Below are 14570 nucleotides of genomic sequence, written 5' to 3' on the forward strand. Positions count from 1 at the left end.
TCGCCCAGCCGGTGCCGCCGTTTCCTCCGCCGAGGGAGAGGGACTGGAGGAGGAGGAGTAGGACGAGGGGGGTGACACCGCGACGCAGGGCCAAGGTAGGTAGGTAGGTAGGTAGGTAGGGGTCCCGGTCTCGGTGCTTTTCTGCAGCAGCAGTGCGCGTGGCAGTGTCAGAAGCAGGAACAGGAGCGGTGTCAGCTTGCTTGCTTGCTCTAACTCTCTCTATTCCTCTCCCTTGATGCCCGAGGTGATGACGCGGTCTGTCGGTCAGTCTGTCCGGTCCCGGTCCTGTGGGCGAGTAGGGACAACAAGACGCACACGCGTGCAGTCAGCACGGAAGAAGGAGGCGGCGAGGTGTGTGAGTGGTGCGTGTGTGTGTGTGAGAAAGGCTCACCACAAAGGGCCGAGGCGGTCACGAAGCGAGCGACAGACGAGGACAGACAGGGTCGTAGTGGTATATATCTTGTGTCACAAGGTGTGGGAAAGAAAGGCGACATGAAGACGTCAATTGCAAGGAGGACCCCTCCCCCTCCTCCTCTCCCTCCTCCTCGGCGCCCCCTGGGCCCTGGCCCCCCTACCCCGGGGGCGCCGGCCGGGTCAGGTGCATCGACGCAATCCCGCAAAGGAGCGTGTGATGCAATTCAGACATGGGACGAACTACTTCGCGGGGAGTTGTTTGCGTGGTGTACATGTGTATGCAGGCTTGTGTTTCCCTGCCCGGGCGACCGGGGGTGGGTGTGCAGAGAAGGGGAGCCCGAACAAGGGGGTGTGAAGAAGAAGAACAGGGCAGGGGGAAGGGTAGGAAAGAAAGAAAGCTACCTGCCTGGCTGCCTGGCTGCCTGGCTGCCTGCTACGGTACTATACAGGAGTCGTAGTACTACTTTGGAATTGGAAAGCTGAGTTCCCGGGGCGGCGGCCGCTGAGCGGCGTGCTGGAGATGTTGTCTCGCGCTTCGTGTTCCTGTGTCTCACGCGAGCACGCGCCGCCGCCGCAGCCCGGAGGAGGAGGAAGAGGACGGTTGAAAGGCACAGCAAGAGAGCGGGCGAGCAAGCGTCATAATCGCCGCCGCCCTGACGGTTGCTGCCATTGCCCCGGGTCGGGAAGCGTGGGGATCAACGACGAAGAAAAGCGCAATCTAACAAGGGCGAGCGGGCCGGGGCGCGTGCGCGCGCGGCCGAACGACCGCGCTGCTGGTGGTGGTGGTTTGTTCCCGGGACGAATGAGGTCGCGTACCAGGGGGGCCCTGGGAGCCATCGATATCCCAGCCCATCGGATCGGGTCCGCGCCAGTGCGGGTTGGGAGAGTCCCTTTTTTCCTGCTGGTCCCTTGGTGCATGTTTTACCCTGCTACCAAGTTTGTACCTACTTACGTACAGACTTACCCACGTAGCGGAACTGATGAATCCCGGTCGAGTCCAGCTTGTGCCTGTGTCTTGGGTTGCTTGTCTGTCTGTCTGTTTGACGAACACGGGGGGGGGGGGGGTTGCCATGTTTCTTGACAGTTGCGAGAGAGAGAAAGAGAGAGAGAAAGAGAAAGAGAGAGCACTGCGATCTCCAGTCCCCGACACCCGGACGTCAAAGACATTTGCGACGAAGCTCGCCGATCACTTATCCCGTCACAATCTGTGATCTCAGACCTCGAGGGTGTTTCTGGATCTGGCAAAGGGGGGTTCCGAACAGAAAGGACACAGAAGCGGGTTAAAAAAGAAGGCCAAGCTGACACTCACTCACTCACGCTCTCTCTTTCGGGCGCCGCGTGGGCCGTTCCCCGGAGGGGGACGGGAGGGGGGGCCCCAAGCGGCTGCGTAGTTGCCGATGGGAGAGACGGGACCAGACTGACTGCTGGACGCTTGGAGGGAATACTAAGAGAACGGGCCTGCCGCGACCGTGTCTCACACGAGATGACCTCGACAACAATGATATGGCCTGATGTCTGGGCGTTGAAGAGCTGTGTGTCGTCACTTTAGGCCACATGCCATGCTAGCTCTTCTTTCCTTGCCGGAGGGACGGTGGAGGGAGGCTGACCGAAACGGCTAGGCAGTAAGTACTAATGGGGGAAAGCGAGGAGGAGCGGGAACCGAGCCAAGCGCCGCGCGAAGAACGGCTCCCGAGTTTACTAGCGGCAGGGACTGGAGCGCGCAAAGAGACGACAATCGCAAATCCCCCCTTCCGGGCCGGGCCGGGCCAGGAAAGAGCTGTTGTCTCGCCTGTTTTCTCACCACACCGCACCACCGCGCACCATCTTGGGTTTGTGTCGTTGAGAGAGGCACTCACATCAACCGGGTACCGCGCCGCCGCTGTCCTTGCTGGAAGGGGAAATGGGAGGCGCTAGGTTTGCAGCTGGGGGGGAGAGCTAGCATCTCGGCAACAAATCGCCATGAGGAAACAAAACAAAAAAAGACGTGCCAAAGTCGGCCGATTCGGCCAATACAGCCGCCCGCGAAACAAGGCCAAGGGCACAGCGCAGGCACACAAGGCCCTGCCTGGAGGAAGAAGGCCTTGAGAAGTGATGTATAGGAAAGACAACTCGGCAAAAATAAATAAAAAAGATGACAGGGCCAAAAGGAATGGAGGAAGGGGGACCACGGACGGCGAGCGTGGGTAAATGAGGCCTCGGGTTGAGGAAATCTCGACAATGCTGTCTGTGAGGCGTTCGGGCACAAGCACGATCTGGCACTGTTCGTCGCGACCGTCAGGACCTCACCGGGGTCGTGGAGATCGGGGCGGTGCGCCAGCGACAGTGTGTGTGTGTGTGTGTGCGACCAGCCTCATCAACCCAGGGGCTTGGAACTGTGGCGTTGGAGGGCGGCGGGCGGCTGCTCCCCTCCCCGATGGATGGCATGGATGGCATGGATGGAGGGGGATTTCTTTCTTTGGCGACGTTGCACAAGCAGGCAGGGGAACTTTGGGGGCGAACAAGGGGGGTTGACGGGACTGGGGAGCAATCAAGGAGAGAAAGGAGGGGCAAGGACAGGCGGGCAGAGGGGGAGGGACAGTAAGGACAGACGGCGACGCAGACGAGCAGACACCGGGCGCACGGGAAGCAGGAACGACACAAAAGCAAAGGTACATACAGTACGTACTTTGTACATGCGTGCCTGATGTCGGGCTGTCCGTCCGTCGGGCCTGGTGGCCTGGCTTGTTGTTGGCTGGCCTGCCTAATGCCATGCCAGATCCATACAGTACCTGAGAGTACCTACTAATGCAATACATGTAGGAAGTACAGTATGTACCTACCTAGGTACCTATGTACGTGCGAGCGTGCAGGGATACCTGATACCGTGTAAGCCGTTCTCCCTCTCTCCGACGACATGTCAGCTCCCGACACGCGCCGTCCAAGGTATGTACAACGAATTTTCCGCGGCGCGCCCGTCGCTCATGACGTCGCACTCGGTCATCGCCCTCAACTCGGCGCACATAGAGGGCTCTGTATGGATCAATGGGGCATCGGGGATGAGCCCGAGCAAGGGCATGGAAACTCATGGGAGTTGCTTGCTTGCTTGCCTGCCTGCTTCAGCTTGCCTGCTTCCTTGCTTCCCTGCTGGCTGGTCGCCGTCCTGCGTCTTGACTCTTGATGAAACGCAAATCAGGTTTCCCAAACCATCAATGCTCGGACGGAAGCGTCCGTCGCAGCTGTCTGCCCACCCATCCACTGACTGGGCATGCAACATGGGCATCTGCCGGAGAGAATGCGTTGATGGGCGTCACCGCATTATTGTTGCCTCCTGCAGCACGTACAGTCTACAGTACTCCCCTCTCCGAGAAACGTGGCGCCATGCATAAGCAAGGAAAGCCAACTTCCCGGGGCCGAGGAGGCTGCTCTTCATCACATGCGCGGCCGCGGCGGCGGCAGCCCTGCGAGGCCTTTGACAATACTAAGGTATACTGTACTTTGTACATGATGCCGGAAACGGCCTCCGCGTCAGGCGCTCCGACTTACACAGATACGTGTGCCTGCGTCACGGGTAGGATCAAGGCTATACGCAGCGGCTATGAGACGACGAGGAAGCACGAACGAACATGACGGACCAGATCCCCGGGCGCCGGATCTCTCTTGCGCGCGGCCGGTGCTCCGTATGGGCCGTGTAAGTCAGTTAGTACCCACCTACGTACATACATACAGCATACAATATACGCACGCACGCACTCTACCAGCGACGTCGCAGAGAGGCGGCGCCTGCTGCGTGGCGTCCATGTGTCTCAGCGTGCAGCTCGATCGGGTCGCATGTACAGGCATCAAAACACGCGACCCGGGCCTCCAAGAAGATGGATGGATGGAGGCCGGCGCAAGAGGGGGGAGTGGGGGGGAGTGGGCGTTTGTTTGATGATGACCGATTCGGACCGTCCATGGCCTCCTTTCGTCTCCCCCTTTCGTCGCCGTGACCCAGATATGGCAACCAAGGCGGATGTCCGTCCCCCTTCGTTCGGGCGAGGTGCATGGCCTCCCGCGCAGTTGGCCAGCCCCACCGCCCCGGAAAGAATCTTCGAGGAATCGTTCCCTCGGTCATGACAGGTGACACGTCACACACGCACCCGCACACACACACACACACACGCCCGTCTAAGTTTGAGGCGCGCGCACGACGTGGGGTAGCATCGTGTAAGCAAGATCAGCGTGCCAGCAAGATTGAGGCGAAGGGGGGGGGGGGGGGGGGGGGGGGGGGGGGGCGGGCTGCATGTTTCTCCCCACGACTGCAACGCTGGAGACTGGAGAAAGAGACAGTTTGACAGAGAGACAGACAGAGAGAGAATGAGGGTAGCCAATGCCGTGGGGAAGTCTCGCGGAAGCCAGCTGAAAAGACACACAAAGAGGTGAGACGGGACCAAGACGGCCCTTGTAGAAATGCGGAAAGGCTTGCGGGTGCAGTTGAGGCTCGGGTCAGTATGGTATGGTATGGTATGTTGGGTACTATACGAAGTACGAAGTCAGTTAGTTGGGCACCGGTGTGATAAGGCTGGCACGGCTTCTCGTTTCTGAGCAAATGATATGTAGCTTGCAAGTCGTCATCTCACGTAGACAATGTTGATATCTGCCGACATGCACACATACTCTTGTTTTTCTTCAAATCAGCCCATTTTTACCCTCTATTGCGGCGCAGCCTGCGCGCGCGCGCGCGTCATCATCATCATCATCATCACGGGCCGGGTGCCGGCCTGCCTGCCTGCCTGCCTGCCTGCCACCCTGCCTCATCATCGTCACTACATCAGCCGGGTTGGGCCCTGGGCAATCGCGTAAACAAAGCACGGGGGGACGGTTTCGGTCAAACTTCCGCACGAGGTTGGTGATTTCGGGGCGCAGAGGAGTAGCCGCGTGCGGTTGTTGTTGCTTGCTGCTGCTGCTGCTGCGCCGGATGATCGCCGTGGACGCCGACGCCACCACATGTGGATATAAACGCGACTGGACTGAAAGAAACTCTCATCAGTCCTTGCTCCAAGATCACGCCACGGGGGTTGTTGACCCCACGTTTCTCAAATCTCGGCAGATGGAAAGGTGAAGCGGAATAATGGGGCTCGGGGGCCCTCCCCGACATGAAAAGAGGCTGGCCGCAACGGCCATTGCCTTTCTGCGTCGCGCCTGCAGAAGCGACGGCGGCCGCGGCGAGGCCTGGTAATAAATCATTCCAAATCTCCGAGGTTATCGAGTTTGCCAACGTCAAGCGACGGCGACGCGGACGACGACGACGACGACGAAGACGACGATGACGATGGGCGGCCTAGGACGAGACCCGAATGCGTTCTTCCATGGCCGAGCCGCTCTCCGTCTCGCGAGAGAACTGCCGGGGCATCGATGAAACAAGGACAATGCAGCGAGCCGAGGCAGGTGCCTTGAGTGCCAGACGGCTGCCAACGCATGTGATTGACGGAGAGTGACACTCGGTGTTCAGCTTGAGAATGGGAATTGGGTGCGTGGTGACTCGAGGTGCTGCCGGATGGGACAAGATGCCTAGATGGACAAGCGAGATTCTTGCGTCATGGCGTAGAGCTGCAGCGCGCGCACTCTTCCTTCTGTCTCGCAGCAGAATGCCATGTGTGAAAAGCAGTGGGCGTGCTGGGAGCCGCGCAGGGCGGGCAAGTGCCTCTCCTCCTCGGGGACGCGATGGCGTGTTACGCGAGCAAGCCATGACATGACGACTTGACGACGACTCGTGACATTTGACCCAAGGACAACAGCACCGGGAAGTGACTTTTATGCCGACGACGTACACCAGTGCACAGTCGACGGGTTGCTGGGACTATGGCATGTTTATGTTTACCTCGGCGCGGGCGTGGGCTTTGCACAAGGGGCAAACTCTGTGCAAGAAGATTTGCCGCCGGGGCGCGCTTGTCGCGATGGCTTCTTGTTTACGCGCGGACTTGGAGACAAACTCAAATCCGGGGCCCAAGAAGACGCGTGTATAAAAGTTCGCCCGCGGTGGTCTCTCGCTGGTCCTCCATCTCCGTCTTTTCATCCTTTACCAAAACCAAGACGTGCTGCTTTCTGGCCCTCTCTCCTCGTCCGCTCTCACCATAGCATCGTCGACGTGTGTAAGAGAGACTGTCACCGCCACCGCAAGTGCAGCACACTCACATCGCATACATTCGGGAAAGAAAAGGCAAGCATCTTCGTCATGGTACGCATCGCGGCTGGATTGGCTGTGGCGATGGCAGCCCTCTCGGGCACGCACACGGCTGCGGCCCGGTCCATTGCGTCGCACAACAACAACAACACCAAGGCCAGCGACGACGACGACAACAACACCACCACCATCACGCCTCTTGCGCTGCACAAGCCCGCCTCAAACAGCACCGGAGTTGACCCCACGGGAATGCAAGACGTGCGAGACGCAATCGCCCGCACCTCCGCCGGCGGTGGCAACAACAAGAAGAAACAAGGCGGCCCCAAGGGCGGCGCGCACGACCACAACGACGACGGCGACGAACTCATGCCCGGCGTCGACACCAGGGCAGGCCCCGTCGCCGCCCACGGCCAGCTCGTCGACCTCCCGCTGCGCATGGACGTGCGCTGCCGGTGGAACTACGTGAGCGAGAACAGGGACCTCAAGGTGTACCGGGCATTCATGCGACCCGGCCGCGATATGCCGGCGCCGCCGGGCGACAAGTGGTGCGACGACGTGCATAAGCAGCTGGAGCGGCGGTGCGGGCGCGAGCTCGGGGGCGTCGGGGGCAAGCTCACGTGGCACCGGTGCGCGGGGGACAGCAAGGACCTGCTCAACTGGGGGCGCAAGGGAGAGGTGGCGACGTGGGAGCTCGCGGTGGAGGAGGGGGAGAGGCCGGCGTGCGCGCGCGAGGCGCTGGAGAGGGCGGCGGGGGGGTGGACGGTGGACTGGATGGGACACGAGGGGTGCTATCAGGCGTATGGGTTCGAGATTGAGTATTAGAGGGGAAGGGAGGGGGGATTGTGTGGTGGAGGAGATGGCCTTTGGATGAGGGATGCCGTGGGAGGGAGGGGGAGGTTGGTGGTGATGATGATGGCGCGGGATGGGTGGCCTTTCCTTGGTGGTGAGCACCGGTACAACCACACAGACTCACACCCACACAACCTCAAGCTGTTCTGTACAAGTAGACAGCCTGAGGGACTGTACTTGTCCAATCCCCTTTGTAGCAAAAGAACAAAAAAATAAAATAAATAAATAAATAAATAAATAAAAAATATCATTCGTACCTCATCACTGACGCGCCATGGCCCCCGCGTTCGCGCAGCACGTGGTCGCCCAGCACGTCCCAACTTCCTCCCGCCAGGCCCCCGAGTCCGGAACCCCAATCAGGAAGGAGGCGGCCGGCCCGGCGCCGAAGCTGGCCGAGCGAAGACGACGGGACGCGGCGGCTCCTGGTGGTGGGTGGGTGGGTGCCGCCCCGGAAGCTGCGGGCCAAGCCAGGCCCAGGCCAGGGGACGGAGTCTGCTGGGTCGACGGAGGGGCGAGGCGGCGGGCCATGAAGAAGGAATGGAAATGGAACCTGTTGATGGCAGACGAAACGGGCGGGCGGGCTTGCGGGCCCAGAGTATAAGTGTATCCATCCATCCGCCCGCCCGTGACGTTTTGGTGTGGAAGCGGTGGATGCCGCTAGCTTCGGAGCATCCATGGGAGGATGATGATGATGATGATGATGATGGGACGTCCGCTCCTCCCTTCGGGCTCGTTGCACGAGACGGGGCCTAGCAGGCCGAATTTTTGACAGTGCCCTTGCCCGCTGCTTGGCACAATACCGTGGGCAGCCGCCGCAGCCACTGCTACCGTACCCGGAGACCCTCTGCGCTGACAGCCCTGGTGGGAAAGCTACCCCGCCTGCTGGGCCCCGCGGGCGGGGTTCTGCTGCTCACTCAGTGGTTTCTGCACCGAGCACTAGGGGGGACTTCGGTGCTGCGCCGTGCCCTGCCGAACCGCCCTCGTCCGGGCTCTTTCAGGATCCATCTATCCGCCCGTCCCACGCCCATCGCGCATCGATCGCATCAACAAGCCAATGGCAGCGTGGCAGTTGGCCTACGGTAGCCGTACTACAGCCAGTCGTCGGTGTCTGCATCGCGGGGCTGCCACTGCTTTGTATTGGCATTTCTCTGCCGCTGCCCCTCCTTCTCCTCCTCCGCCGCCGGGCCCTCGTCGTCATCTGTCTTCAGCGCGACAACTCTCCTCCTCCTCCTTCCTCCCTCCTCCAACTCCACGACCACCACGACCATCATCACACCCGAGCATAACCTCCTCTCGACCGCACCACGCTCCCGCCCGACACGCCAGCACGATACCCACAGACCGTCGTTCCGTCGCCGCAGCCATGGTCGCCCAAGACTTCGAGGCCGTGCTCAAGGGCAAGTACCCGGCCAAGGCGCACGCCCGGCGCGTCGTCGACGTCCTCCGCCCCAAAGCGACCCCCCAGGTCGACAGCGGCGTCTTCTACCTGGAGAGCACGCGGACCAAGCTGCAGGAGGACAATGACTCGGCCGAACACTTTCGGTACGCCCCCCGTTTCCGCCTGCTGCTGTCGTCGACGACCCTTCCCGCGACCTGCGAGGAAGCCCCAGCGTAGCCTCAAGCTGACATGAGAATGGGGGGGGGACATGATTTAACAGGCAACGCCGCTTTTTCTACTACCTCACCGGCTGCAACATGGCCGACTGCGCCGTCGCGTACCACGTCGCCGCCGACAAGCTCATCCTCTTCATCCCCCCCATCGACCCCGACGACGTCATCTGGTCGGGCCTGCCCGTGAGCATCGACGACGCCCTCGCCCGGTACGACGTCGACGAGGTGCGCTACACCAGCGACGTCAACGCCACCCTCACCCAGCTGGCCTCGCGCGCCGGCGACGCGGCCACCGTCTTCGCCCTCGCCGGCCAGGTGTCCGACAACGTCACCTTTCTCGAGTTTGCGCACAAGGACTTTGCCGCGCTCAAGCCGGCCATGGAGACGGCGCGCGTCGTCAAGGACGAGTTCGAGGTGGCCATGATCCGCAAGGCCAACCACATCTCCAGCCTCGCCCACAAGGCCGTCATCCAGCGCGCCCGCTCCGCCCGCTACGAGCGCGAGCTCGAGGCCGCCTTCCTCGAGCGCTGCGTTGCCCACGGCGCAAAGGAGATGGCCTACCACCCCATCCTCGCCGGCGGCAAGGCGGCCGCCACCCTGCACTACGTCGACAACAACGCCCCGCTCGACGGCAAGCAGAATGTGCTGATTGACGCGGGTGCCGAGTGGGACAATTATGCCTCGGACATTGTGCGTTTTCCCAACACCCCCTGCGCCCTGCCTAGGTCTCTCTGATGGCTGCCTCTACTAATGGGCTCTGCCACTGATGGCTCTGCCTCTGATGGCTTTGCCTCGAATGGGCTCTGCCTCTATGGTCCTGCCTGTGTGATGGCTCTGCCTCTTTCCGCTGCAGCGTCCACGTCCATGTGCTGACTGACCCCCGTCATCCCAGACGCGCACGTTCCCCCTCTCGGGCAAGTTCACCAAGGAGTCGCGCGACATCTACGACATCGTCTACAAGATGCAGCACGACTGCACCGCCATGATCAAGGCCGGCGCCCTCTGGGACGACATCCACCTGCACGCCCACAAGATCGCCATCGCCGGCCTGCTGGCGCTGGGCATCCTGCGCGGCGACGCCAACGACATCCTGGCCGCCCGCACCAGCGCCGCCTTCTTCCCCCACGGCCTGGGCCACTACCTCGGCCTCGACACCCACGACGTTGGCGGCAACCCCAACCGCGCCGACAAGGACGCCCTGTTCCGCTACCTGCGCCTGCGCGGCGTCATCCCCGCCGGCAGCGTCGTCACCGTCGAGCCGGGCGTCTACTTTTGCGAGTTCATCATCCGCCCCTACCTCGACGATCCCGTGCACAGCAAGTTCATTGACGCCGCCGTGCTGGACCGCTACTGGGACGTGGGCGGTGTCCGGTGAGTCTTCCTTTCCATTTCCTTTCTGCGATGTAGACAATGTCCACTGACAGAGGCGCGGCACCACCAGCATCGAGGACAACATCCTCGTCACCGAGACGGGCTATGAGAACCTGACGACGGCCATCAAGGAGGCCGCCGAGATTGAGGCCACCGTTGCCTCGGGTTGAGGCAGCGTCACGTAAATAATTGTACAAAACAAAAACAAGAGCACAATCCCAATTGTGTTGCAAAAAGATCCCGCAACGTGCTGCGTTTCCTTTCATGTCCTTGAATGTTTTCCGCCGCGACTTTGTAAGGCGGCGCTTCGTGAAACGCACGCCGTCAACAATAAGCCACCCACCCCGCCCTGGCTTTTACGTTAGTATACTGTGTGCCCTGGCCCCGGACCCCGGAGATTGGCTGCGGTAGGTAAAGTACCTAATAACCCTCACCGTGTCAAATGTTGCAGATTGCCATGACGCAGCAGCACGCACTGTGCCTGGGGGTCGTAGGTTGTTTTGTCTCGCGTCGCCAAGCGTCTCTCATTTGCCCCCTTCTCTCCGTTCATCGACTAAGGGGTGGGATGGGGATAATTTGGAGAGGGGGACATCTTTTGTTTCCCATGTCTACTTTCTTCTTTCTGCATTGTTCCTGATTTTCCTCGCTTCGTTTTCGGCGCGTCTCTTCCTGATTGTTCCTCTCTGCATCACGTCGTTTTTGCGCATCTCTTCTTGATTCTTCCTCTCTGCATCGCTTCGTTTCCGCATCTCTCATCATGCAGCAGCGACAGCAGTAGCAGCGACGGCAGTAGCAGCAGCAGCAGTAACGACAGCAACGACCTAATCTGACCGGACAGAGACATGGTAGGCATGGAGGGAGAGGAGGATATTATCCCCCGCCGCGGGCGCCGTCGCCGGCCGTCACCCAGCGGCGATTCCTACCATGCAGCTCCGCCGCCGCCGCCGCCGCCAAACGCTCGCCCGGGCCTCCTCCCCCTCCGGCCCTGCCGATCGGCGGCCCAGCTGCGTCCCGGCGTGGCTCCTCTCCAGGAGCGGGGACGGCCCGGACCCTTGTTGAGCTCGAGTAATAGGATTCGCGGCGGCGGCGGCGGTGGGGAGGTTGGGTTCCCGATTGACGATTTGCCTCCTCCGTACTCGTCCTTTGCCCCGGCCGGTCACGACACCAACACCAATATCAACGGCAACACCCACGCCAACGCCCACGGCGGTAGTGGCGAGCTGCAACGCGCGCAGAGCTCCTCGGCCCTCTCGCAAGCCGGCCACACCACGTCCAACAACACATCCCCCCCGCTATCCGTCGCGTCCATCTCCTCGCCGTCCCTCCCGCCCGCCTCCCAGCCGTCCAAGGCGTCGAAATGGAAAACTGCCCTCGGCGAGGCCCAGTACTTCGCCGGCGGGCTCGTCAGCCACCCCGCCGAGTCGACGCGCCACTACAGCATCATCCGGCACTCGCACGCCCTGGTCTGGTACCGCGGGCCCTGCACCTCCGTCACCGTCACCGTCCTCTCCGACGTGCCCCTACTAGAAGAAGATAAAGCTACTGCGGGCTCTGATAACCGCCGCCGCCGCCGCCGCCCCTCGCTCTGGCTGCAGGAAAAGGGCTACTCGGGCGGCCTCGGCATGGCCGTCAAGGCCCTGGTGGGCTCCACGGGCCGCTGGATCGACGTGACGCCCGCGCGCGAGGCCCGCCCCGAGCACATCCCCGAGGCGGACGAGCGCGCCATCCAGCGCGACCTGCGGCGCTTCGCGAAGCGTGCCTCGGGGCGGGTCAAGGCGCATGTGCCGCGCGAGACGTACGTGGTGCGCATCCCCGCGACGGCGACGGACGGCTACTTTCGTCTCGTGCTGTGCGCGGGCGGCGGTGGTGGCGGTGGTGGTGGTGAGGAGGGAAAGGAGAAGCATTCGGCGCCGAAACGCGTCCTATGCGGTAGCCCCATCTTCCGCATCGCCAGCACGTCGACCGACGTGGCCGTGGTGCGCGGCGCGAGCCTGAGCACCATGCCGCTTGAGGTCGGCGTCAAGGTCGCCAGCACCATCGGCCAGCAGGTGGCCAAGAAGTACGCCGGCGTCGCGGGCGCCGTGGTGCAGAACCGCGCCGCCAAGGTCGCGCACTACGCCGCGGCCAAGACGGCCGCCAGGACGGCCGTCGAGACGTATCACAAGGTCCCCGGACTGGCGAGCTCGGTCAGCGAGAGCTGGCAGCGGGGCAGGCAGGAGCGGGACAACTGGCAGCAGCAGCAGCAGCATCTCCGGGAGCCGACTGTCATTGCCGTCATTGGGCCCGACGCAGGGCCCTCGGCCCCGTTTCCCGTCTTGTTTGACGGAAAGGTTGTCGCGAGTAGTAGACAGTCTGCGGCGGCAGAAGAGCCGTGCTACCGCCACCCGCCGACCGCAACCCTCAAGGGCGTGCCCGACGCCATCAAGACGCGTCTGGGCGGCGGCGTGTTCGCGGCGTGGGCCATGATCGCGCCGATGAAGGGACTCGACAACGCCGTGGACAGCGACTGGCACGAAGCCGTCGTCACGATCGCGCCGCCGCGCGACGCCACCCCGAGCGTGGCCATGCGCAACAGCGTCGCGGTGCACATGGCGTTTGACTTTGACGGGGCGACCTTTTACGGCGCGACGCTCAAGGTCCTGCTCATGGGCTACCTCCGCGCGGCGTCGCTGCCCACGGGTCCCAGCGGCGGCGACGGCGAGCAGCAGCGGCAGAAGCTGGCCGAGGAGCACGCGCACGACGTCATGACGACGCTCGCGAGCCTCGGGCGGGACGCCTGGCGGCGGCCGCGCGACACGCTCGCGCAGATGCGGTCCGTCGCCCGCAGCGAGAGGAGCTTCTCCGACAGGCTGGTGGCCGAGGCGACGGGCCGGGTGCAGGAGCAGGTGGACCGCATCCCGCTGCACTGGGCGGGCGTGCGGTCCGAGTCGGGGACGGCGCGCGACGGCATGTTTGGCAAGGGGGGGCTTTGGATCGCGCGGTAGGCGACATTCGGGAGCGAGCGAGCGAACTTTGGAGCAGGAGCAAGCGAGTTTTCCAGCAGAAGCGAGCGAGTTTTTAAGCGGAAGCGAACGAGTATTGTGTTGTTCTGGCGGCGGGTGAATCTGAATTTGAAGTCAAGTCATTAGCGTACATGCATGGCAAGCGAAATAGAAGCCGTTTGTTTTCCTCCACCCGGTATGTTCGCGAAGCAACCCGCGCCGAGCAAGACGTTGACGTCAACACCGGCGCGCCGACGAGTCACGACGATGAAGATTGATAGATGCAAAGCTGAAACATCAACTGCGGTGAAATGTATCAAAGAGCCACAGAACATTCACGCAGTGAAGAATCGCCCCTACGCATCGTCTCTGGCTCGCTCGCGCTAGCTCGCTCCTCTGACAACAGACAGGCTCGACCTGACCTGCTGGCAGGAGCTGGACTTTTCTGTGGTCGCAGCAAGGCTGCTTGATTGATGGACGACTGGTGCTCGTCTCGTGTGCATTCATGGGCCGTGGGTGTCACATCCTGCGAGGAGAGAAGAGACTGCTCAGTTGCCACCCACCGACCGCGGACGACCGACCGACCGACCGAGCTTGCTTCTAGTGTACGAAGATGGCACCTTGACGGGGTATCCCCGTGGAGAGCACACCGTCGCGACGCGGTCGGTACTTTATGGATCTATGCTTTGATGATGTGATGATGATCGATCCTCACTCACCCACTTGGGCAAGCAAACACACAAACAAACAATCCATCGATCCCAAGACCTGAGATGCCATCTATCCTTGATGGGTGCGGTGAAAAGCAAGCGAGCGAGCGAGCAAGCAAATCCTGGTATCCCCTACCTCAATAGCACTCGCTTCTTCTCCTTTGGTGCGTCCGCGTTTTCGCGCACACGACCTGCCTGCCTGCCTGCCCTCACGCCCCCTTTACCCCCCCCTCGTGACCCCTTACCCACGGTCCCGGATTTGAGTCCCCAAGTTCGGCGGAGATCAGCTCTGTGTAAGTAATGTACTTGTTGAGTAGTAGTCACAACGAGCGGGCGTAAAGGCCTTCTCCCCCCTCGGCGTACGCATCAGCATACCGGCGACATACCTTAGTACCTCCCTACTGTCCAGCCATCCGCAAGCCAAACATGTTGCTAGGTAGGCCTTAGTGATACTCCCAACGCCGCTCGGTCGAGAGAAACGCCTGGCCGGCACTG

At 61.8% G+C, this 14570-nt stretch overlaps 3 protein-coding genes across 3 annotated transcripts; all 3 read left to right on the plus strand.

The window, feature by feature from the left end:
- Positions 1–6116: 6116 nt before the first annotated feature.
- Positions 6117–7375, plus strand: JDV02_005535 (uncharacterized protein; the record flags this gene model as incomplete). Its single annotated transcript, XM_047986844.1, has 1 exon — positions 6117–7375. The coding sequence occupies exon 1, from the start codon at positions 6605–6607 to the stop codon at positions 7373–7375; it is 771 nt and encodes a 256-aa protein (XP_047842827.1). The 5' UTR covers positions 6117–6604.
- A 1044-nt stretch (positions 7376–8419) lies between these two features.
- On the plus strand, positions 8420–10605 carry JDV02_005536 (Xaa-Pro dipeptidase). Its single transcript, XM_047986845.1, has 4 exons — positions 8420–8944; positions 9061–9703; positions 9906–10384; positions 10455–10605. Exons 1-4 carry the CDS (start codon positions 8457–8459, stop codon positions 10552–10554), a joined length of 1710 nt encoding a protein of 569 aa, XP_047842828.1. The 5' UTR covers positions 8420–8456; the 3' UTR covers positions 10555–10605.
- Positions 10606–11226: 621 nt separating this feature from the next.
- JDV02_005537 (uncharacterized protein) lies at positions 11227–13555 on the plus strand (the record flags this gene model as incomplete). The annotated part of the gene is made up of 1 exon (XM_047986846.1): positions 11227–13555. The coding sequence occupies one exon, from the start codon at positions 11227–11229 to the stop codon at positions 13366–13368; it is 2142 nt and encodes a 713-aa protein (XP_047842829.1). The 3' UTR covers positions 13369–13555.
- Between the last annotated feature and the right edge of the window lie 1015 nt (positions 13556–14570).

Source organism: Purpureocillium takamizusanense, chromosome 4, assembly GCF_022605165.1.
Source record: "Purpureocillium takamizusanense chromosome 4, complete sequence".
Taxonomy (NCBI): Eukaryota; Fungi; Ascomycota; class Sordariomycetes; order Hypocreales; family Ophiocordycipitaceae; genus Purpureocillium; species Purpureocillium takamizusanense.